Source organism: Chlorocebus sabaeus, chromosome 2 (genome assembly GCF_047675955.1).
Source record: "Chlorocebus sabaeus isolate Y175 chromosome 2, mChlSab1.0.hap1, whole genome shotgun sequence".
NCBI lineage: Eukaryota > Metazoa > Chordata > Mammalia > Primates > Cercopithecidae > Chlorocebus > Chlorocebus sabaeus.
In genome coordinates, this window is record NC_132905.1 from 26,014,844 (window position 1) to 26,040,778 (window position 25,935).

The following is a 25,935-nucleotide window of genomic DNA, read 5'->3' on the forward strand; positions in this document are numbered from 1 at the left end:
TGCGGGGTGGGGCTGTCTTTCCTTTTTTATAGGGTCCAAATGAAGACTTTCCAGTTCTTAATTTTGAGAAAGTCCAATTTATGTACTTTTCTGTTGCTTGTGCTTTTGGTGTTATATTTAAGAAGGCTTTGCTGAAACCAGGGTCATGATTTACTCATATTTTCTTCGAAGAGGTTTATAGTTTTACTTCTTACTTCTAGGTCTGTGATCCATTCTGAATTGATTTTTACGTATGGTGTGAAGAAGAGGTCAAACTTCATTATTTTACATGTGAATATTGTCGTTCCAGCACTATTTGTTGAAGAGGCTATTCTTTCCCCATTGAAGAGTACTGGCACTGTTGAAAATCAATTGGCCATAATGTGAGGATTAGTGTCTAGACGCTAAATTCCATTCAGTTATGTCTGTCTTTATGACAGTACTACACAGTCTTGATTGTTGTAGCTCTGTATAGTAAGTTCTGAAATCGGGGCTCACAGAGTGAGTCCTCCAACTTTGCTCTTCTTTCTCAAGATTGACAATTTCCATATGAATTTTAACATCAGCTTGTCAATGTCTACAAAAAAAGGCCTGCTGGAATCTTGATAGGAATTGCATTGAATAGGTAGATCATTTTGGGAAGTATTGTGTGTGTATGTGTGTATATATATATATATTTGTTTGTTTGTTTGTTTGTTTTTTTGAGATGGAGTCTCATTCTGTCGCCCAGGCTGGAGTACAATGACACAATCTCGGCTCACTGCAACCTCTGCCTCCCGTGTTCAAGCGATTCTCCTGCCTCAGCCTCCCAAGTAGCTTGGATTACAGGCACCCACCACCATGCCCGGCTAATCTTTGTATTTTTAGTAGAGACAAGGTTTCACCATGTTGGCCATGCTGGTTTCAAACTCCTGACCTCAGGTGATCTGCCCACCTCAGCCTCCCAAAGTGCTGGGATTACAGGCATGAGCCACTGTGCCCGGCCGTATTGGCATCCTAATAATACTGTTTTCCAATCCACAAACATGGGATGTCTTTCTCTTTATTTAGGCCTTCTTTTCAACAGTATTTGTTATTTTCAGAGTATGACTTTTGCACGTCTATTGTTGAATTTATTCATAATTATTTTATTGTTTATGATGCTCTTGAAACATTTTCTTAATTCTATTTTTTCTATTTTTTCCTTTTTCTGCTTTTTCTGTTTTTGGATTGTTCATTGCTAGTGTTTAGAAATACAATTAATTTTTTTTTTTTGTATATCGGTCTTTCATCCTGCCACCTTGCTGAACTTGCTTATTAGGTTCTAGAAATTTTTTAGTGGATTATTTAGGATTTGCTGTATGCAAGATCATGTCACCTGTAAATATCAATAAAATATCAATAGTTTTACTTCTTCCTTTCCAGTCTGAATGTCTTTTATTTCATTTTCTTGCCTGATTGCCCTCACCAGAACATTCAGTACGCTGTTGAATAGAAATGGAGAAAAGCATCTTTGTCTTTTTCCTGATTTTTTTTTTTTTTTTTTTGAGACTGAGTGCAGTGGCGTGATCTTGGCTCACTGCAAGCTCTGTCTCCCGGGTTCATGCCAGTCTTGCGCCTCAGCCTCCTGAGTAGCTGGGACTACAGGTGCCTGCCATCACACTTGGCTTTTTTTTTTTTTTTTTTTCGTATTTTTAGTAGAGACGGGGTTTCACCGTGTTAGCCAGGATGGTCTCAATGTCCTGACCACATGATCTGCCCGCCTCTGCCTCCTAAAGTGCTGGGATTACAGGTGTGAGCCACCGTGCCCGGACTGTTCCTGATTTTTTCTCTTTTTAGTTTTTAGGAGACAGGGTCTCACTTATGCTGCCCAGGCTGGTCTCAAACTCTAGACCTCAAGCAATCCTCCCACCTCAGCCCCCAAAGCACTGGGATTATAGGTATCAGCCACTGTGCCTGGTCTTAGGGGGAAATTTTGTAGTTTTTCATCATTAAGTATGTTGTTAGCTATGAGTAGTCCATAGAAGCTATTTATTAGGTTGGAGCAATTGTCTTCTATTCCTAGTTTGTTGTCTCCACGAATTCTAATATGTTGGGTTTTACTTTTCATTCAGTTCAAAATACATTCTGATTTGCCTTTTGATTTATTTTTTACCCATATTTTGTTTGGAAGCATGTTACTTAGTTTCCAAATATTTGGGGATTTTCTGGGGATCTTTTCAGTATTGATTTAAATTTTTTTTTTTTTTTTTGAGATGGAGTCTTGCTCTGTCGCCCAGGCTGGAGTGAAGTGGTGCAATCTCGGCTCACTGCAGCCTCCGCCTTTCAGGTTCAAGTGATTCTCCTGCCTCAGCCTCCCGAATAGGTGGGATTACAGGCATCCACAATCATGCCCGGCTAAGTTTTGTATTTTTATTAGAGACAGGGTTTCACCATGTTGGCCAGTCTGGTCTCCAACGCCTGACCTCAGGTGATTTGTCTGCCTTGGCCTCCCAAAGTGCTGAGATTACAGGCATGAGTCACTGCGCCCGGCCTCGATTTTAATTTTCACTGTGGTCAGAGAACTTTCTTTCTATGACTTGAATCCTTTAAATTTTTTTTTTAAAATAAAAATTTAGTCAGTTTGCTAGAGAACTTTTGAATTTATTGTTTTATGGCCTATAATGTGGCCTATATTGGTAAATCTTACTTGGACACTTGAGAAGAATTTGTATTTTGCTGTTGTTGGGTAGAGTACTCTAGAAATGTCAATCAGGTCAAGGTTAACAGTGTTGTATGAGTCTACTACAATCCTGACTTTCTGCCTACTTATTGGTCTTAGTCTGCTCAGGCTGCTATAACAAATACCATAGACAGGATGGCATAAATAATAAGCATTTATTTTTCACAGTTATGGAGGCTGGAATTCTGAGAACAGAGAGTTAGTCTAGTTGGGTTATGGCAAGAACCCACTTCATGACTTGTAGACAAGCCACCTTTCTGTGCCCTCACAGGATGAGGACGGAGAGAGAGGGAGCAAATTCTCTGTGTTTCTTCTTATAAGGGCAGTAATCCCATGATGAGGGCTTCACCCTCATTACCGAATTTTTTCCCAAAGACCCCATCTCCAAATACCACCATATTGAGGATTCAAGTTTCAACATACAATTTTTGGAGAGGAGGGAGGACACAAACATTTAGTCTACAGCATTATTATATCAATTAGTAAGATAAGGGTATTGAAATATCCACTACAATTGTGATTTGTCTATTTTCTTTGCAGTTCCATCGGTTTTTCCATTATATATTTTAAAACTCTGTTATTAAATGCATAAGTGTTTAAGATTATCATGTCCTCTTAATTGACCCCTGTTTTATTGCAAAATGACCTCATCTATCCCTGATAAATACTTCTTTTCTCTGAAATCTAGTTTGCCTGATATTATTTAGATTTTTTTTGTCTGATGTAGGTATGATATATCTCTTCATTTAAACTATTTGTGTCTTTATATTTAAAGTTTGCTTCTTGTAGGCAGCATATACTTGGTCTTGCCTTTTTAAAAAAATCCAATCTATTGGCTGGGCACAGTGGCTCACACCTGTAATCCCAGCACTTTGGGAAGCCAAGGCGAGAGGATCACGAGGTCAGGAGATCGAGACCATCCTGGCCAACAAGGTGAAACCCCATCTCTACTAAAAATACAAAAAATTAGGTGGACGTGGTGGTACGCGCCTGTGGTCCCAGCTACTCAGGAGGCTGAGGCAGGAAAATTGCTTGAACCTGGGAGGCAGAGGTTGCAGTGAGCCGAGATCATGCCACTGCAATCGAGCCTGGGCGACAAGGCAAGACTCCATATAAAAAAAAAAAATCCAATCTAGCTCTGCCTTTTCATTGAGATGTTTAGACCATTTACATTTAATGTGATTACTGGTATGATTAGGCTTTAGTCTATCATCTTGCTATTTATTTTCTATTTGTCTCATCTGTTTTCTGTTCATTCTCCTTTTTCTGTCATCTTTTGGAATAATGGAATAATTTTTACAATTTCATTGTATCTCCTTTGTTGACTTCTTAGTTACAACTCTTAGTTTTGTTATTTTCGTGGTTGTTTTAGACTTTTAGTGTACTTGTTACCTTATTACATTGTACTTTCTTTTCTTTTCTTTTCTTTTTTTTTTTTTTTTGAGACGGAATCTCGCTCTGTCGCCCAGGCTGGAGTGCAGTGGCCGGATCTCAGCTCACTGCAAGCTCCACCTCCCGGGTTCACGCTATTCTCCTGCCTCAGCCTCCCAAGTAGCTGGGACTACAGGCGCCCGCCTCCTCGCCCGGCTAGTTTTTTGTATTTTTTAGTAGAGACGGGGTTTCACCGTGTTAGCCAGGATGGTCTCGATCTCCTGACCTCGTGATCTGCACGTCTTGGCCTCCCAAAGTGCTGGGATTACAGGCTTGAGCCACCGCGGCCGGCCACATTGTACTTTCAAGTGATGTAACGCTTCACAAATACTAGAAGAACTTCACAAGAGTGTAACTCCATTTATCCCCTTCTGACCTTTATGTTGCTGTTGTCATACATTTCACTATTTTTCCCAAATGTATTATTATTTTTGCTTAGTCAATTGTCTTTTAAAGAGATTTAAATCAGGTAAATATTATATACTTTCCTATGTAGTTATCATTTTCAGCGCACTTTGTGTAGATTCAGATCTCCATCTGGTATGATTTTTCTTCTGTCTGAAAAGACATTTCTTATTGTTCAAGTCCAGTGGTGATGAATTCTTTCAGTTTTTGTTGCTGTGATAGCCTTTATTTCACTTTCATTTTTGAAAGAAATTTTTGCTAAGTATAGAATTGTAGACCAGTGTTGTTTTGTTTTGTTTTGCTTTGTTTCTTTCAGCACTTTAAAGATGTTATGGTATTTTTTCTGGCTTATGTAGTTTCTAAGAAGTCTGATGTCATTCTTATCTTTGTTCTTCTGTATATAATGCTTCTTTTTACCCAATTACCACTGGTTCAGCAATTCAACTATGATGTGTTTTAATGCGTGTAGTTTTCTCATGTTTATTCTTTTTGAGGTTTACTGAGCTTCTTGGATCTATGGCTTTATAATTTTCACCAAATTTCTTTGACATTTCTTCAAAAATGTTTTCTGTCTCTTTCCCTCTTTCCTCTCTTTTCAGTATGTATTTTTGATTCTCGGTACTGTCTCACAGGTTCCTCCAGTTAGTCTTTGTCCAGACTTTTCTCTCTGTGCTTTATTTTGAATAATTTCTATTTATATGTCTTTAATGTTATACTAATCTTTTCTTTTGCAATGTCCAATCTGCTGTTAATCTCATTGAGATTAATTTCAAATATTCTTCATCTCTAAGAATTTGCTTTGGATTTAAGTCATATACATCCCATGTCTTTCCTCATTATGTTCATGTTTTCCTTTATCTCCTTGAGTACTTGCAACATTAATAGCTATCTTAAGACTTTTGTCAGCTAATTCAATAATCTGTGTCATTCTGGGTCTACTAATTTATTTTTCTCCTAGCTCTGGGCCATAGTTTTCTACTTTTCTGCATGCCTGGTGACTTTTTGTTGGATGATAAACACAGTGAATTTTACATTGCTGAGTGCTAGGTTCTGTTGTATTTCTTTAAATAGGGTTAGGCTTTGTCCTGCCATGCAGTTAAGTTACCTGTGGATCTATTTGAGGTCTACTGTTAAGCTATTCTTTTATGGCAAGCTGTGAGCAGCTTTTACTCTAGGGATAATTTAGCCCTACTACAAAAGCATAATCTTTTTGAGGATTCTACCAATGCTGTCTGTATTACAAGGTCTCTCCCCATTCTAGTTAGTGTAAACCTTAACTATTCCCAGACTTTTTAGAGTTCTGGGAATTATCTGGTCTATTGCTTTCTGTTTGTTCTTTCTGTTTGATCTCATGATGTTTCATCCCACACATGTACTGATTGGAACTCTCTTAAGGGTTAGAGGATCCTCTGCAGAGCTCCTGAGCTCTGTCTCTGTTCAGATACTTCCTATTATTTTTCCCTGCAAGTTCCAGCCACCTCAGCCTTCCTGACTCACTTAAGGGTCAGGGGACCATCTACAGAGTTCCTGATCTCTGTTTCTGTTCAGAGACTTCCTGTTATTTTTCCCTGCAAGTTCAAGCCACCTTAGCCTTCCAGAACTCTAATTTCTGTCTCCTCAATTCAGTGATACAATGGATCTCTGGTTCCCTATCTTTGTGCTGCACACTGGAAGTGCCCTGAATAAGTGAGGTAGGCAATCATAGCCTTCTATCTGTTTTCCTTCTCTCAGGGATTTACAGTTCTGTAAATCTATTGTCCAATGCCTGAAACATTTGTTTTATATATTTTGTCTGCTTTTATATTTGTTTATAGTAGAGGGCAATTCCCACAGAATTTAATCCTTCATAGGTAGGAATGAAAGTCTCTTAGTTGTTTTCATTATTGATTTGTACTTCAGAATATCATTTAACTAATAGATGATGACTTTATTAAAGATTGGTAGAGACTTCTAAGAAAATTGTGTTTGGCTGGACATGGTGGTGCACACTCATAGTCCCACCTACTCTGGAGTCTGAGGTGGGAGGATCACTTGAGCCCAGAAGTTCTGGGCTATGCTGTTTGGGTGCCTGCAATAAGTTTGGCTTTAATATGGCAAACTCTTGGGATTGGGGGACCATCAGGTTGCCTAAGGAGGGGTAAACCAGCCCAGGTCAGAAATGGAGCAGGTCAAGACTCCCATGCTGATAAGTAGTGGAATTATACAAATTAACTCATAATGGATCAAAGACCTAAATGTAAGAGCTAAAAGTATAAATCCTAGGACTAAATCTTCATGATCTTGGATTTGGCAGTGTTTACTTAGATATGACCCCAAAACAGGCAAAAGAAAAAATAAATTGGAATTCATCAAAATTAAAACCTTATGTGTATCAAAGGACACTATCAAGAGAGTAAAAGGACAACACACAGGGTGGGAGAAAATATTTGAAAATCATGTATCTGATTAAGGGTCTAGTATCCAGAATATTTAAAGAATGTTTCCAATTCAACAACAGAAAAGGTAACTCAGCTCAACAATGGGCAGATGACTTGAACAGACATTTCTCCAAAGAAGATATACAAATGGCTAACAAGCCATTTGGCCATGTTGTTATGGCCAACATGACAAGATGCTCAACGTCATTAGAAAAATGCAAATCAAAACCACTTCACACCACTTCATGCCTATTAGGATGGCTATTGTTACGGCTTCAATTGTGTTTTCCTCCCCCACTCCACCCCCACCCAACAACCCGGCAAAAAGCAAAAAATATATTGGAGTCCTAACCCCAGCATCTGTAAATGTGACTTTATTTGGAAATAGGGTCTTCGCAGATTTAATCAAGATGAGGTTATTAAGGTAGGCCTTAATCCAATGACTGGTGTCCTTAAAAGAAGGGAAATTTGGACACAGAAACTAGGGAAGATGGCCATTTAGGGAGACGGCGGCAGAGGTTATAGTTATGTTGCCACAAGCCAAGAAATGCTTGGAGCTACCAGGAACTGAAGAAGGCAAAAAAAAAAAAAAAAAAAAAAAATCCTCTTCTAGAGGCTTCAGGGGAAGCATGGCCCTGAAAACACCTTGATTCTGGATTTCTAGTTTCCAGAACTGTGAGACAATAAACTTCTGTTGTGTTAAACTACCCAGTTGGTGGGTTTTTTTTTTATGGAGCCCTCGGACACTAATACAGCTATAATTTTTAAATGAAAAATAACAAGTTTTGGCAACAGTAGTGTTTTTTTTTTGTTTTGTTTGTTTTTAAATTTTACTCGTCAACTTGGCTGGGCCATGGAGCTCAGACATTTGGTCAAATGTTATTCTGGATGTTTCTGTGAAGATGTTTTTGGGATGAGATTAACATTTAACTTGTTGGATCTAGAGTAAAGCAAATTATCTTCCCTAACCTGAGTGGGCCTCTGCCAATTAGCTGAAGGCTTTAATAGAACAAAGATTGACCTCCCCTCCCCCTAAGCAAGAAGGAATTTTGCCAGCAGATTTCCTTTGAACTGCAACTCTTCCCTAGGTCTCCAGCTGCCAGACTACCCCAACAGATTTGGGATTTGCCAAACCTCCACAATTGTGTGAGCCAATTCCTTAAAATAATTTTTTCCCTTTCTTGATGTATGCTTTTCTAGAGAACCCTGACTAATACAGTGAGGATGTGGAGAAACTGGAAGGCTCATACATCGTTGGTGGAAATGGAAAATGGTGCAGCCACTCTGGAACACCATTTGGTGGTTCCTCAGTAAGCTAAACGTAGAATTACCATGCGACCCAGCAATGGCACCCTTAGGTGTATACCCAACAGAACTGAAAACAGGTGTTCAACCCAAAACTTGTAAGTGAATGTTTTCAGCAGCCCGATTGGCTGTTGCGAAGAGGTAGAAACAAGCCAATTGTGCAAATGGATAAACTGTGGCATATCCATACAATAGAATATTTACTCAACCGTTAAGTTAACAAGGAATGAAATTCTGATATATGCTACAACATAGATGAACCAAGCTTAAAAACATTATGCTAAATGAAAGCAGCCAGGCACAAAAGGTCATATATTGTGTGATTCCATTTATATTAAATATCCAAATAGGCAATTTCATAGGGATAGAAAGCAGGTTAGTAGTTGCCAGGGCCTGGGAGTAGGGGATAATAGGAGTAAGCTTAATGTGTACAGGGTTTCCTATTAGGGGGATGAGAATGTTCTGGAACTAGATCGTGGTGACAGTTGCACATCACAGATGTGCTAAATGCCACTAAATTGTACACTTTAAAATAGTAATTTATTTTTTGAGATGGAGTTTCGCTCTTGTCACCCAGGCTGGAGTGCAGTGGTGCAATCTTGGGTCACTCCATCTCCCATCTCCCAGGTTCAAGTGATTCTCCTGCCTCAGCCTCCCGAGTAGCTGGGATTATAGGCGTGCACCACCACATCTGGCTAAGTTTTGTATTTTTTTTTTTATTAGAGACAGGGTTTCACCATGTTGGCCAGGCTGGTCTTGAACTCCTGACCTCAGGTGATCCACCTTCCTCGGCCTCCCAAAGTGCTGGGATTACAGGCATGAGCCATCGGGCCCGGATAGTAAATTTATGTTATACGTATTTTACCACAATTTTGAAAAATATGTTCACGTATACATAGGATTATGAATTCACAATTTAATGAACAAACTGAGGTTGTGGAAATGAACTTTTTAAGTAACAAAAATGGAAAGGTGAACCAAGAATTAAAGGTCTTAAAATGAATCGTATGTGTGTAACCAGCACAGTACACAAGCAGGATTGGGGAACTGCAATCGCAAAGCAACTTTGTCTCCTAATGTCCCTTGAAATCCAGTTCGTGGTGCTCATGTATAGTCTAACTCTCAAAGTAAAACCCAGGCCTCCATAACTTCTCTAGTCATTTTTATTTTAAAAAATTCCTGTAGTCACACTTAAAGTGCAAACAGTCTCATTTCAGAGATGCAAATGTGCAATCCCATTATAATCAAAATAGCCTATCATGTGAAGGTGACTCCTCTGGGTGTGCTGGGGGCAGGAGGCCAGCATCCGGGAAGCAAGGCCTCCCTTGTCTAAGGACAGAGCAGTGGGAGTGAAGAAGTAGCAAGAGACAGTCCTTACTTAAGGCGTGGTGGTGGTGACTGGGCACTGCTGGGCAAAAGTTAAACCGCTTCCTTCCCCCACAGGCTCCTCAGATGCTCCTTGGAGTGGTTCCTTTCCTCCCTTTCCCCAGTCTCCCACCCTCATCTCCCATCACCTGGGGTCTCTTGGGGTGAGGCTTTCTCCCTGGCTCTTTGCTCTCTACTCCTTCCTCAGCACTGCGAGTCTGAAGTTTGTCTCCTTTAAACCCCTAGCCTCTTGCCCAGGCTCTATCACCCCAGGATGCAGGCCAGTTCTACATGCGTGCTCTGCCCTGACAAAATCTAGGAGTGGAGACTGCACCCAGACTCTCCCTTGCTTGTCATCAAACTTTGCCAGCACTGGCATCTCATCCTTTAGACTTTTCCAGGCAGGGGTCTGTTTAATCCATCAGATCAGGGATACATACTAAGCTCCGTGGAGGCCCTTTTCCGTAGCCTTGAGATGAAGTGTAGGTGGCACCCACTGCTGCCACTAGGGAGACGCCAAACACGCCAATGGCTCTTTTCAAGTAATTCTCACCCCAAATCCTCTTTCTTTATCTTAACTCCTGACTCTTCACACCCTTAATGTGGGTGAGGGGAGTTGAGAATGACAGGTTTTTGACCGCTCTGTTGTACATGCTGCAGATGGTCTAGCCATGTGGTCTCTATTACTCCTTCCAGAAAACATCTATTTTAATCGTTACATATGTTTATAAATACCTGCATTCGTTATTGAACATAGTAACAGCCACCACTGAGTCCCTAATTTGTACCAAAGCACTAGGCCCTTTTTATAAACATCTCAGTTATTAACAAGTATGTTCGTAACTACTTTATCTATTTCATAACTAAGAATTTGTATAGATAGTATTTTTAAATCTACGGAGTACGTTATTCAGGTACTGAGTTTAAGATTCTCAGTGGGAAGAAATATTCCGAAAACCTAGTCACAGGACTTCAGATCTGGAAAGGACTTCAGAGGTTACGTCATCAACCCTACTCATTTCCTGTAAGCAGCAGCTGAGGTCCCCAAGGGCTGAGTGACTTGCCCAAGGTTGTCACAGTGAGAGGAGATGAGAAGATATGAGTTATCACTCACCACAGCTGCCTCTTATTCACAAAAAATACTAGATAAATGGGTTCCTGCTGCTAATTTTAATATTTATCAAACCAAGGGTGGAAATGAATTTTTAATGCAAAATAACTATTTCAGAGTCTAAACAAATGGAACACACTGGGCTTTCAACACTACATAAAGCTGTATGCATCCCAACCTACTGTACAGGAGAATAATGGATTCTTAATTGAATCTGTGCCTCAGAGTGGAAGCATGATTTTTAAATGGAAAATCCTACAGAGGTAGCAATGAGAGATGAGCTTTAGCCAGATGAATTATTCCACGAGAAAGTAAAAGGAAACCATGCTAGCAAATGGCTTTTTCTTAAAGATCCCAAATAAACCAAACACAAATTTTGTGCAGTGAACATACTATTGTGTTTACTCCCATCTTCCTGGTCGTGGCACTGTCTCCTGTGTCCTGATCTTTACAGACTATGGTCTCCAGGGTTTCCTATGTATATACAGCACAATGGTGATACTACTCATTTCTTTAACAAATAGTACTGCGCGCCCAGGATATGCCATCCACAGTTCTCAGAGACTTCGGTCCCGTATGCTTCTTATGCAGCACAACAATCATATGCCTTTAGGGCTCGCAGCAAGCCTAGAAATAATTTAGTCCAATACTACATTTCACAGATAAGAAAGCTGAGGCTGGCTGTGGTGGCTCATGCCTGTAATCCCAGCACTTTGGGAGGTCAAGGCAGGGGGATTGCTTGAGCCCAAGAATTCGAGACAAGCCTAGACAACATAGCGAGACCTTATCTCTAAAAAAGAAAAGTCAAGAAAAGAAAACAATTGGCCAGGTGTGGTGGTAGATGCCTGTAGTCCTAGCTACTTGAGAGGCTGAGGTAGGAGGATAGCTTGAGCTGAGCAGATTGAGGCTGCAGTGAGTTAAGGCTGCACCACCATGGGCAAGAGTTAGATCTTGTCTCAAAAAAAAAAAAAAAGAAAAGAAAAGAAAAAGAAAAAGAAAAGAAAGAAAAGGAAAGGAAACTGAGGCCCAGAGAGGAAAATACCTTGCCCAGGAAGGTCACAGAGTTAATGGCTCTAATCACAAAGGATAAGCATTTTGACAGATTCATGGACTCTCCGGTAGCTCTGTCTTCAGCTCTGAGGACCTCAAAGTCATTTTGTAGCCTGAAGTGCTAATTAAACCAGAAGAATCATGGACTTACTATTTATAGCCAGAAGTGAAGAAATTAGGCCATGAAACCTGGGGACACAGAAGGAGATCTTGTCTCTTGAGGTTCACACATAACATCGAACTTTCATATTTTAAGACAGAACTTGGGTAATGCAGTGTCAGTTTTCCTAATACTGGACTTATTTGGGTTGCAGTCTTGAACCACACTTACTACAAAGGTTTTTGTACCATAAGACAAACAGATAAACCCATTTCTTCTGGCAGATGCTGCCATTACCCAGTGGACAGGTTTATGATCCTTTCAAACATATCGCTTGCTTCAAAAGGACCTAATTCAAACCATTTTTTGTTATTTTGAGAGCTTTAACAAGCAATACACAGTCAATATGCTTTCACTCCATGTACCAGTGAAAAGGACAAAGGAGAGCTATGACTGCTTTTAGGAGACACACCACTTGGGTTCACAATTATCTCATTTTTTTGTCTTTTTACTGTTCAGAGTGGCTTTCCCTGCACTGCCAAAATCAAATCGCTCTCAGGAGGCCTACGGGTGTGAACAAAGGCGCGAAAATCAAAGAACTTCCAAGTTTTAATCTGTCAGAGATTGGCTGTGAAGTACGGGGGAAGAGTCATTGAACCTCTCTCCACTGGTTCCCACTTCTGTACAACGGGGGTAAAACTATGGCGGCACCTCTCATGGGTACTGTGTGGATTGCCTAATTAAAGCTAATTAAGCCCCTGGAAAGAACCAGAAAATACTATGTAAGTGCTGAGTATTTATGTGCCACTAACAGACACAAAAACTCCCAAGGGACAATATTCTGTGCAGACAGCACATTCTCTATTGGTGATTACTAATCAACTACCGCTTACAAAGAAAGGCACTGTTTTCAGTAACAGGGTAGGTTAAAAAAAAAAATCACACAATGTTGTTCAACAACACCATCTTTATTCAAAAATATATATCTATGAGACATTTCAGAATATACTGCTGCCGCCAATGACAGCCTATACTTCTAAATAGTCCTAAATTAATATACAAATTTAAGCTTTGAAAATATTCTTTAAGAAAAACAAACAAACAAAAACAAGGGAAGATTGAAGACTTTCTGAGGAATATGACCTAAAGGAAAGGTCCTTTGAGGCCTACAGATGCGCTAAGAAAGAAAAAACACAAAAACAAAAACCACCCACCCCACCCACCAAGTCACCTCATACATACAAGGAGGAAGGTTCATTTAAATTAAACAAATGAAGTAAGCACACTTTGGGAGGATGTGGACAGCAGAATTAAGATTTAAAAAACAAAAGCATTTCATCAAAACAAAAAACTAACTTCCTCACAGGAAGTTCACTAGTAACAGCTATTAAGAGGCCAACACATTCATTTACATAATTGCTAGTTTCATTTCTTACTTTTGCTGTAATAATTATGCACCAATTGCTGGTCAGAGACTCAGTTGGATAAAACAGAGCAGTGGGCTAAATCCATTCTGTTACATTTTCATCTAGCTAATCAGAGCAAATATCTATGATCCTCTTTCGGCTGGATTGTGGCTGGTCAGATCTCACTTCCTTGGTGAAAGCACAGAGTGTCCAAGATGGGCCTGCTCCGAAACACGCTCATCTAGAAAGCAGCACACCACAGGGGGCGGGGGAGAGGTTGGGGAGTGCAGCAGCAGCAAAGATTACAATTGATCTTGCAATTTTAGTGATGTCACCTATGGCCTCTGGAAGAAAAACCTTATAGACTCATTAATTTAACAGTGACAGAACAACGGCAGTGTCAATAAGCAAACAACACACAGTCTGAATTCAAATTGGAATAACAGCTCAAACACTACTAGGTTCTACACAGAGTTAAACTGAATATCTGCTACGACTTTTCATTGTTCTCACTTCATGACAAGCATGAGAGCTTCTGGAAGGGAAGCCTGTTACGCTTTATAAACATAGATTATGTTTCAATGTGTTTAACACGTAAAATTACATGTAATTTTTGGTGATCCTGGAGATAGCAACACAAATTAATGGAGATTACAAAGCCCCCTCCACGGAATTCCTTTTTATATAGTTTGGGTTTCAGCCTCTGGTCTATAACTCCTATTACACTACTGGGGCAAATCGCTTTCTGCCCTTTCCAATGTCAAAAATAAGCCTGCCAAAATTAGAATGATTTACAATTGGCAGGCTGAACCTTTACTATAAGCAAGATAAAAATCGTCTCTAACTACATTATATAGTCATAATGTCAGCTGACATGATAATAGAATTAAAACCCCCAATTAATATCCCCAACTCCCCGCTTCCCCTGCCCGAGCTATTCAATAATATCTGATGCAAGTACTCCCCATCGTGTGGGGACAAAGACCTGTGCAGTGGTGTGACCTGACAGACGGACCTGCTCAGCGTCCTATTTGCAGTGATACTCGAGTTTAGTCACCATACTGTGGACATGCACCCAGACAGTGGATTAAACGTTAGTGTGTACCCTACTCCCAGAAGAAAGGGTCCAAGTAACACCCGCACAGAGCCCAAATGCAGCACACCTGTGTGTGGGGCCTTCATCTTTTGGAGCCCACCAATGTCTGCCACCCCTAACAACTGCCTTCGCACCCACCAGGGATCAAGGCATCCTGTTTTTCAGAACGTGCTCCGACAGTGGAGCAGTGCGGTGTGGGAAGGTTGTATCTAGGAACTTGAAGCAAATAAATTACTTTTAATTCATGCTTGTGTTCCCTGTTACTCTGTCTCTGAACTGTGCCTTTATGCTCCAGATTAGCTTTGAATCTTATTGCTAGATTCTCCAATCTGTTTACAAAATAAATGCACCTAATCTTTGTGCATCACTAGCAGAAGTAATGGAAAGGGAGGATCAGAGATTTGGCAAACTCTTTATGGCAATGCTACGACAGCTGTGCCTCCAACCTTTTGGGGCAGATGTAGCTGGGAGAGCCAACATCTCCAGGACAAGTGCCTTAGTGGAAGCCCACACCGAACCTGAACAAGCCCAGCTCAGAAAGGAGAAGCTGCTTTCATGACAAAATGCTGTCATGAGGGACAAGATTCTTTTGAAAGCTTCCAGAAGTACACATGATCTTCATAACTTCTTAGGTATAAGGAGAGAGTTACGAATGGAAAACCAACAGGGGCACATGAAAATATGAAGTGGGAGAAAAAGTCTGTAGTCTTTGCAAATATGAATATAAACCAGATTCCAGTCGCCACTGTTCTGAACTGTGCTCAAGATGAGAGGCTGAAGAGGAGAATCAGAGTCTGAGGTTCTTTCGTGAGGCTGGGGGGCTGGGCGGAAGAAGGGATAGAACCAAGGGCTAGAAGGTTATTTCCAACCATGACTTGACCTCTTCTTTCTGCTGGTACAAACAGAAATCTGGGACATGACACCCATCCTAGTCAGTTGAAAACAGGTCCCCAGCAGAGGGCAGGGGGGCTAAGCCCCCTGTGACGTTGGGCAGCAGTGAGAGGTCTGGCAAGCTCTGAATATGGGATTTCAGTTCCTTGCGGACCTGGGTTACTCGGGCAAGCTTCTGTTTGTATTCCTAAGGAGACAAAGAGAAGATAATACCGTTAAGTCTGTGCGTGCCGAGGGCCTGGGTGCTGCTGGAGCTGGGGCAGTTACTCTCATCCTCATGTTCTTCCTTGTCCCAACCAGCCTGCCCACCCTGTTCAGCTATATCACAAAGCTAGGGCTTCAAATGCTTAAAAGGCAAAACTTTCTATCAAAAAAGGAACGTAGAGTACAATATTGGCAACAGTGAATTAAACGGTATTCAACTTAGGGTTGAGATTTGGAAGTAAAAAGAAGTGACACTTAGTATTTGCATTCTCTTTTTGTCCGTTCTCAAAAGCTTCAAAATGCCTTATACAATAAAATACAGACACCTGAGCTTCACAATTTCTTTGCGGACTCCACCTAGACACGGCTAGAAAAAACACAGTGAAGTTATACTTTCTATGTCAAAGGTTGGAGATTAACCTAAATTTATCATGTTTTGCAAACAAACACTATAGAAGCTCAGAATACCCCACTGCTACTCCCTGTGACCAGGGCATCCTCATTCCATGACTGAGTCACTGCAGTAAATCCCTGGTGAGGCCTCCTGACCCCTAGGGCTCCTAAAATGCCATCAGACTTCTCTCCCGAAAGCCCAGCTTTCACGAAACCACTCCCTTGAGAAAGTGAGGTACAGCACCCATTAGCTCCGTGATCTGGTCCTTCAGAGCAGAGCTCAAGGTCTTGCAAAATCAGCCCCTGCCAAGGTGTTTCTCACAACCTCCTAACCCTCTTTGTGTGGACCATTTTTTCAGGACTCCCTGCGAGCCTGGAGGGGGTCTCTCTCTTCTCCTAGCCCTACGAAAGCCTGGCCTCCACTCCTCTGCTCCTCGGATTATCTGGACTCCACCTCTCTAGGAAAATCCTTGCTCTGCATCCAGGAAACGACTCCCCATCTCCTCCTGCTCCAGAGCTCCTCCTCACACAGGGAGTGTACCTGAGCCCCTAGCAAGCTGCTCTATGCTCTCTCCACACATGTGAGACTTCTATGTTCCTCTAGAATACGAATTCCCTAATGATAGGAATGGGGCATTTTTTTTTCTTTCCTCAGCTCCCAGAAAAAGGTACTCTTGATACATCTGCCAAGATATACAGAAAACAACCCTAGGCCATGTGAAGTCTGGGGCTGTTGGCCCCCTTGGGCTTATTTTTTGTCCTCTTGGTGTCTCTGCAAGGGTACATAGGTCCCTGAGGCTGGGCCCTTGCTGACTTAGAAAGCCCTTCCTGCAGGAATGTAACAAGCAGCACTGGGCTGAGAGGCAGAGACCTAGACTTAGTCCTGGTTCTACCTCTAACCTGCTGTGTGGCCGTGGATGTGTTCCCTTTTTTCATATCTGAAAGTGAGGGAACTGGACCATAACACTTCTTTTCAACTTCTAAATTCCTTGATACCAGATCCCTGATGCACACCAAAGAGGCAGAAAGTAGAAGCTAAAGAATGTCTGGGAAGAATAATGAGGCAGGAAAAAGGTCAAATGAAGAATACTTAGTTCAAGTTGTAAAGACCAAAGTCCAAGCAAGGAGTGAGAGGAGAGAACCAGGCATATCCTCTCCCCATTACTGCAGGCAATCGGTCTCCCATCCACAATGACAGCTCCTCACCCAGTCCACAAAGGAACAGAAAACGGTAGAGAGTGAGCTCTCCTAGCAGCCCATTTCTTTCCTTTGTAAACTTACTACAACTAAAATTAAACAATGACTTACGTAAATGATTAGCAATGACTCCCACATTTAACTAGTAAGCTCCTGGAGGCCAGGACGAGACCCATCTGCTTCCCCCAGCATCCACCAGGCTCTGCAGTGTCCAGCAAACAGTAGGCACCCAGCACATGTGCCGAATGAATGAGCCATATCTAAAACATAACATCAGGCATAAGCATGCCACATGAAGTAACTCCTGAGACTAAGACTTCAGTTAACAGTCACCTTTCACGCCCTTGAAGTTGAAAACTATTTTCAGATTTGAGGATCTGAACATCCTTTCTCCCACAAGTACTTTTCTTCTTTGGCTATTTATACTTCAAGGGAAATTAATATATAGGATGAAGGTGACTAATTCTCTATTTCTGGACATGGATTCATCTAATAAACTTCTCCTGAACTGAAGGTACAAAAAGGGTAAAATGGCAAAACAACTACACAACAGGGACTTCCTGCCCCCACCTGAATTCTCTGATCAAATCTGACAAATCAAAGCCACCTCGACTCAGAGCCAATCACTCTTGGCAACTAGGGAGCCCTTCAGTTGAAGGAGTCCCTCAAGAACAGTTTGAAAACCACTGAGTCTCTAGAAGCTGAGCTGGGATCAGAATCCAAGACTCCTTACTCTTGAGTTATCATCAGACCAACCTGGCAAGTTCACTGAAGCTAAAATGGAAGGCACTTTGATCTAATTAGACACCACCTTAAGTTCAACTAACTTTCTCCTAGGGAATTTCTTAAAAATCCCAGTTGTGGCCAGACGCGGTGGCTCACGCCTGTAATCCCAACACTTTGGGAGGCCGAGGCGGGCAAGATCCCTTGAGGTCAGGAGTTCAAGACCAGCCTGGCCAATATGGCGAAACTTCGTCTCTACTAAAAACTACAAAAGTTAGCTGGGTGGGGTGGCGGGTGCCTGTTAATACCAGCTACTCAGGAGGCTGAGGCAGGAGAAATTGCTTGAACCTGGGAGGCAGAGGTTGCAGTGAGCTGAGATTGCGCCACTGCACTCCAGCCTGGGCAACAGCGAGACTCCATGTCAAAAAAAAAAAAAAAAAAAAAAAAAAAAAAAACCCAAAAAACGCTTTTCTGTTTGGAAGGGGGTATAGGGTGGGGTACAGGGGATTCCTATATATCATGCTTAGGCTGATATTATATTCCAGACATTACCGAAGAAACTCATTTAACTAAAAAGAAATGTGTTCCAGTCTTCGGGCCACTCTGGAAGTGGACGGATCCTGCCCAGAGCTCTATATGCCACTGGGTGACTCTTCTCGTAGGGACGCCTATTGTAAGAGCAGGGGTAGGAGGAAGGAATCACTAGAGAAAAGCAAGAGTGACAGTGAGACTGTCACTGAAAAGGATTAATAAACATCAAGGCTGGCCTGGGCACGGTGGCTCATGCCTTTAATCCCAGTGCTTTTAGAGGCTGAGGCAGAAGGACTGCTTGAGGCCAGGAGTTCGAGACCAGCCTGGGAAATACAGTGAGACCCTGTCTCCACAAAAAAATAAAAAACACAAAACACTGAGGCTGGTACAAAGAAAAGATCTGTAGGCTAAGAGGTTTAAATGTATCGGCAAGGACAACTGGGTATATACTCGGAATAACCAAATACAGGTAGCAATTGCCTTTTAAACTGTTAAAACATGTACCTGTTTAACTGGGACAGTCAAATGACCCAGATTAATTTCCTGAAGAGAGGCAAGCAGGCTGGAATTCATGGCAAGCTCTCATTAGGTTACACTAAGGCTATAGTAATTTTTATAGTGCACTAAACAGACTCAAGTAGTAACACTGTGATTTCCCACTCCCCACCCCTGCTTTTACAAACAGACTCAGGCTTTCCAAACAAAGTCATCTGCAAACCTTGCCATGGACCAACAAAAGAAATTAACAGTGACTCCGGGCTAGACAAGGTGGTTCACGCCTGTAATCCCAATACTTTGGGAGGCTGAGGCAGGTGGATCACTTGTGCCCAGGAGTCCAAGACCTGTCTGGGTAACATGGCAAAATCCCATCTCTACAAAAAATGCTACATTATTAGCCAAGCGTGGTGGCACACGCTTATAAGTTCCAGCTACTCAGGAGGCCGAGGTGGGAAGATTGCTTGAGTCCAGGAGGCGGAGACTGCAGTGAGCCAAAGGAGTGATTCCAAACAAAACTCCCCCAAACACAACTCCAGCCTTCACCTGCCTCTGAATTCTCCGGTTCTTAAGCTCTCTCAGTTGGGTCTTGCAGATCCTCACTAGCTGCCTTTTCAGGTTATTCTCTTTGGGTCTCGAGAGATGAAGGAGAAAGGTCTCAGGAAAATCCAAGAATCTCGTGTCTCAATTTACCCAGCTTGCCTTCTCACACACGTGCAGTTCACGAGCTCTGCTGCCAGAGGCCTCCTCAGCTACTCCTGCTCTCAGAAGAAATCCGGGCCTCTTTTCCACATCCCACAAAAACCAACTCCAGCGTGACAAAACCCACTCAGATTCTTCTACCTCGTCTAAGTGTGCTGCATCGCATGATCTCTTTAGTACACCAAGTACCACTCAGGGAGAAAAATGATGTGCCCAGGTGGTCACATGCTTCTTGTTTCAGACACTTTATTCTTGTATGTAACACAGGACTAAGCCTTTCATCCAACACCCACGCTCCCTGCCTAGAACTGGAATTCAAGAGCTCCAGTCCTGTGCCATTTACAGCTGCAGGATGACCCTACTGTAGCGTTCTTGCCCATCAGTCTCCTCTCCCCACCAGCACACTCTTCTCAACCACAGTGCACAAGGCTCTCTCCAGTACTCTCATCTTCAGAGGGTGCCTTTCCTCCACGACCAATCTTACGCAAGAGAAGACAAGGCAAGCCCAGGCAGTCTGGTTGCTATTCCTCTCCAGTGCATGCATTATTTATACTGAGACGTGGGGGACTGAGGTGGGCCTTCCATTCAGCGGCAAGTATCTACTGTGGCAACCTTGCTCCAGCCCAGAAGAGCCGTGGGGTGTTGGGGGGGCCCTGAATAGGGAAGAATCATATCTGACTTGCTGCAGCAAACCTGTGTCTGGATCCTCAAGAAGGGGAGGTGGAGAAGGTGGCAGGCACCTTCGAGAAACTGCCCGGGTTTATTTGACTGTCGAGAAATGTTTACAATGTAGAGGGTAAGGCCCAATGTGTAGTTCTGAGATAAAGCCTAGGATTTATGCTCCTGGCAAAGCTTTGGAATCTTGCTGCGCAGACTCTCTAAACTTGCAGGAGAAAACGTGTCTATAACATTTCCCTGCTTCCTGTGGATCCAGCTGACACCATGAACTCCACCCATCACGGAGCACCCAGACAATCTGCTGAAGGGAGCAGGGCTTACACATTCTTTGCCTTTTTTGGTTAGAGAAGCCAGACCTGACACACTGCAGATGAGCTCGGGGATAAGAGGGCTAGAAATGATAGGGGCTGGCATTGTAATGCCCTTTCCACAGCAATTTCATTTTCAAAACAAAACTATAAGCGTTTCCTCTGGCAACACATGTAAGAAACAATGATCAAAATGTAAACATTATTAAACCTATTTTCTTTCTTGCTAAGAAGTACTTACATAAGAAAAAAATATGTAAGAAATAACGCCATGGGCAGGGGCTTGACTTGGTAAGACAAGATTTCCAGTAGAAGACTCCTGGAAATCTCCATCATCTTGCCCCGTTGTGCTACAGGACATATGGTATATCAAAATTACCCACTGCTTGGCTACCCCCAATTAAGAGTCATAAAGGGTTATTGAAGCAGTTTACGAAGGCCCCAGTTTTAAAGGTGACCTGCCACACTGAATTTAAGTCAAAGGACTGTTTCATAGTATGGAGGTTGAGAGAGCCAAGTCCAAACGGGAAGCTGACCCACACCCCACCAATATTTAACACACCTGCCAAGCCCCCTCATCCTGCCAGGAGGCTTACCCCTTGCTACTAAGGCCACAGGACCTACACTTGAAAAGCACAGCCTCTTAAACCACAATTTCATTCACTCATTATGCTTCTGGAAAATACAATATATGAATATTTGGATTGAAAATAAGAGTGCCGCTTTTACATCTTCTTCAAAGATCCAATGCGGGAACAAAAAACCACTACTGACCTGCACCTCTCCCCCAGCCAGCTCCACGTTCCCATATGACCTAGTGGCAGCTGTGACATTTCGAAATGATACATTCTAGGGTGTCACAGCACAGTGGGAGCTGCTGAGTAAGACGCTGGGGAAGATACAAGTAAGATAAGAAACTGTGGCTCCAATCCCAAAACTTAGGGCCTCTCAGCTCCACCATCAAAACCCATAATAAAGGTACACACAAAGTATTTCCCAAAAGGAAAAACGACAAAATGGCTATAACTGGAGGAATGTTCTTGGAGCAGTCCAGCCATCCGCAGGAAAAGCCAAATGGGAGCAAGCTTCTTAAACCTGAAATTGCACCAGAAAGCATTTTCAGGGTGCTGCTTTCTCCCCAGAGGCTCCTCTACACAAAAGGTGATAAGGGAGCTTCTACTGCCACAACAAAACCCCGATCGCACAGGGACATGCAGCACCAAGGGGAGAATGAAAAGTCAGTGTCTACACTAATTAAAAAAAAAAAACAAAAAAACTAAAAAAGGAAAATACATTTTAGGATTGGACAATTTTTGAGCCTTAATATAATCATAAAGCTAAATATTTTCAAGTTAACAGATGCTCATAAAATGCTTCAAAAAGATACGGATTAATAAATGGACCTAGATCCTTCACAAATCCTTACATTTATGGAATGGGGTCCCTCATTACATAAAACTAGCAAAACCAAAATACTAAAGTATAAGAGAAACCATTTAGTTCTTTTAAAAGTAAACCATCAAAAATGTATGCTTTACACAAGTAACAAAGACTCCACAAACTAGCTTCTTTAAGGACTATTTTAATGGAAAGCCAGGTTATTTATTTTTGTGCAGACAAATATCAAAGGGATAGACAAAAGTTTCTCATTTTAAGCCAAATACTGGTAGAGTCAAGCATTCCTGGAGGACAGCTGAGAAACAAAGGGGAGAAAGGAAAAACACAAACACACAAAAAATTTTTTTGTACTTGTGTATTTGGTGGTATCACATAAAATTCTTTTAAGCAATGTTTATTGTAATTTTAAGTGCTGGCAGGTCCGCCCAGGGTAAGACAGTCTGTAGGTTACTGTACTACATTGGAATACAGCTCTCTCTATAAGCAGCAACAACAACAAAAAACTCAATTCCTTTCCATTAGCAAACAAACAAGAAGGTTATGTTTCCTAGCACCTCCAAATCACTGGGAATATGTCACATCTTTTCTACTGGAGGGAGACGGCTGTGGCAGAAGTCAGAAAATACAAGTTCAACCTCTATGCACACAAACTAGAAAACCTAGAAGTCATGGATAAGTTCCTAGAAACACAGAATCTCCGAGATTGAACCAGGAAAAAAATTGAAACCCTGGACAGACCTATAACGAGTTCCAGAATTGAATCAGTAATTTAAAAACCTACCAACCAAAAAAGGCCCTGAACCAGATGGATTCACAGCCAAAATCCACCAGATATCAAAGAAGAGCTGGTACCAATCGTACTACTGAAAGTATTCCCAAAAAAATCAAGGAGGGGTCCTCCCTAACTCATTCTATGAAGCCAGCATCATTCTGATACCAAAACCTGGCAAAGACACAATGAAGAAAGAAAACTTCAGGCCAATATCCCTGATGAACACAGATGTAAAAATAAATGAAATACTAGCAAACCAAATCCAGCAGCACATCAAAAAGCTAATCCACCATGATCAAGTAGGCTTTATTCCTTGAATCAAGGTTGGTTCTGCATATGCAAATCAACAAATGTGATCCATCACATAAACAGAACTAAAAACAAAAACCGCATCATCATTTCAAATTTCAATAGCTGCAAAAAAGGCTTTCAATACAATTCAACATCCCTTCACGTTAACAGCCCTCAACAAACCAGGCATTGAACGATCATACCTCAAAATAATAAGAGCCATCTATGATAAACCCATAGCAAACACCATACTCAACAGGCAAAAGCTGGAAGCATTTCCCTTGAGAACCAGGATAAGACAAGGATGGCCCACTCTTGCCACTCCCGTTCAACTAGTACTGGAAGTCCTAGCCAGAGCAATCAAGCAAGAGAAAGAAATAAAAAGCATCCAAATAGGAAGAGAGGAGGTCAAACTCTCTCTCATTGCAGGCTATATTATGATTCCATAGCTAGAAAACCCCATAATATCTGCCCAAAGGCTCCTAGTTCTAATAACGTCAGCAAAGCTTCAGGATACAAAATCAATATACAAAAACCAGTAGCATTTCTATACACCAACAATGTCCAAGCTGACAGCCCAATCAAGAACACAATTTCATTCACAACAGCCACAAAAAGAATAAAATACAACTAATCAGGGAGGTGAAAAATCTCTACAACAAGAAATTACAAAACACTGCTCAAAGAAGTCAGAGACAACATAAACAAATGGAAAAACATTCTATGCTCATGGATAGGAAAAATCAATATTGTTAAAACGGCCATACTACCCAAAGCAATGTACAGATTCAATGCTCTTCCTATCAAACTACCAATGACATTCTTCGCAGAATTAGGAAAAAAAAAAAATTCTTGCATGCACAGCATCTACTAACAAAAGTAAAAACAAAACAAAGAGAAAACAATATTCCAAAACTGACCTTGACCCAATAAAAAGCCCAAATAGCCAAAGCAATCCTAAGCAAAAAGAACAAAGCCCAGGACATCATATTACCCAACTTCAAATTATACGGTAAGGTTACAGTAACTAAAACAGCATGGAAATGGTACAAAAACAGATTCAAAGACCAATGGAACAAGGTAGAGAACTCAGAAATAAAGCTGTACACCAGCCAGGCGCAGTGGCTCATGCCTGTAATCCCAGCACTTTGGGAGGCTGAGGCAGGAAGAGCACCTGAGGTCAGGAGTTCGAGACCAGCCTGGTCAACATGGGAGAAACCCCATCTCTACTAAAAATACAAAATAAGCCGGGTGTGGTGACGTGTGCCTGTAATCCCAGCTACCTAGGAGGCTGAGGCAGGAGAACTGCTCAAACCTGGGAGGCGGAGGTTGCAGCAAGCCAAGATCACTCCACTGCACTCTAGCCCGGTGGACAAAGCGAGACTAAAGTCTCAAAAAAAAAAAAAAAAAGAAATAAAGCTGTACACCTACAAGCATCTGATCTTTGACAAAGCTGATGATAACAAGCAATGGGGAAAGTATTTCCTATTCAATAAATGGTACTGGGATAGCTGGCTATCCATATGCAGAATATGCAGAAGATTAAAACTGGACCCATTCCTTTTACCATATATAAAAACCAACTCAAAGTGGATTAAAGACTTAACGTAAAACCTCCAACTACAAAGACCCTAGGAGAAAACCTAGGAAATACCATGCTGGACATTGGCCCTGGCAAAGACTCCCAAAGTAATTGCAACAAAAAAATCCTGACAAGTAGAATCTAATTAAACTAAAGAGCTTCTGCACAGCAAAAGAAACTATCAACAGAGCAAAAAGACAACTTACAGAATGGGAGAAAATATTTGCAAACTATGCCACCATCAAAGGCCTAATATCCACAATCTATGAGGAACTTAAACAAGTCAATGAGCAAGTAACAAAAAACTCCATTAAAAATAGGCAAAGGACATGAACTGACACTTTTCAAAAGAAGACTACATGCAGCCAACAAGCATATTAAAAAAGCTCAATATCACTAATAATTAGATAAATGCAAATCAAAACCACAATGAGATACCATCTCATACCAATCAGAATGGCCATTAAAAAGTCAAGAAATAACAGATGCTGGGGAGGTTGTGAGGAAAAAGGAACACTTATAAAGGACTAGTTAGAATGTAAATTAGTTCAGCTACTGTGGAAAGCAGTCTGGAGATTTCTCAAAGAACTTAAAACAGAACAACCATTCAACCCAGCAATCCCAGTACTGGGTATATAACCAAGGGAATATAAATTATTCTACCATAAAGATACACGCATGCCTATGTTCCAACACAGCACTATTCACAATAGCAAAGACATGGAATCAACCTAGATGCCCATCCACAGTAGACTGGATAAAGAAAATGTGGTACATATATACCATGGAATACTATGCAGCCATAAAAAAGAATGAGATCATGTCCTCTGCAGCAACATGGATGAAGCAAACTAAATATCGCATGTTCTCACTTACAAGTTGGGAGCTAAACACTGAGTACACATGAACACAAAGAAGGGAAAAATAAGACACCTGGGACTACTTGACGGTGGAGGATGGGAGGAGGGCGAGGACTGAAAAACTACCTATTAGGTACAACGCCAATTACCTGGATGACAAAATTATCTGTACACCAAATACCTGTGACACACAATTTACCCATGTAACAAACCTGAACATGTACCCCTTGAATAAATAAAATAAATAAAAGTTGGAAAGAAAAAAAAAAAAGAAATCCAAGTTCACATCCTACACTTCCATGTGCCTAGGATATAACATGTGACAAACTCACTGGGCTCCTATATATGAGATGGGAATGAAACAATGCCTATGGCATGGGGGAAGCTTGGGTGAGAACAGGCACTTGCTAAACGGTTCCATTTAAATCAACAGATCTGATGGAGAAAGCAGATCATCACCACTATACCATAATTGGGGTAATGGTATCTTAAAGGGAACAATTCCTACTGAGTCTATGCCCCGCAGAACAGACACATTGTGAGC

General features: G+C 41.5%; 1 protein-coding gene across 1 annotated transcript in view; it reads right to left on the bottom strand.

Moving 5' to 3' along the window:
- Positions 1-12,813: 12,813 nt before the first annotated feature.
- RPRD1B (regulation of nuclear pre-mRNA domain containing 1B) overlaps positions 12,814-25,935 on the bottom strand; it is a 57,768-nt gene continuing 44,646 nt past the window's right edge. Inside the window, exon 7 of the mRNA XM_008017842.3 lies at positions 12,814-15,444. Within this exon, the coding sequence (XP_008016033.1) occupies positions 15,295-15,444 (150 nt within the window). The 3' untranslated portion in view covers positions 12,814-15,294. The remainder of the gene's footprint in view (positions 15,445-25,935) is intronic.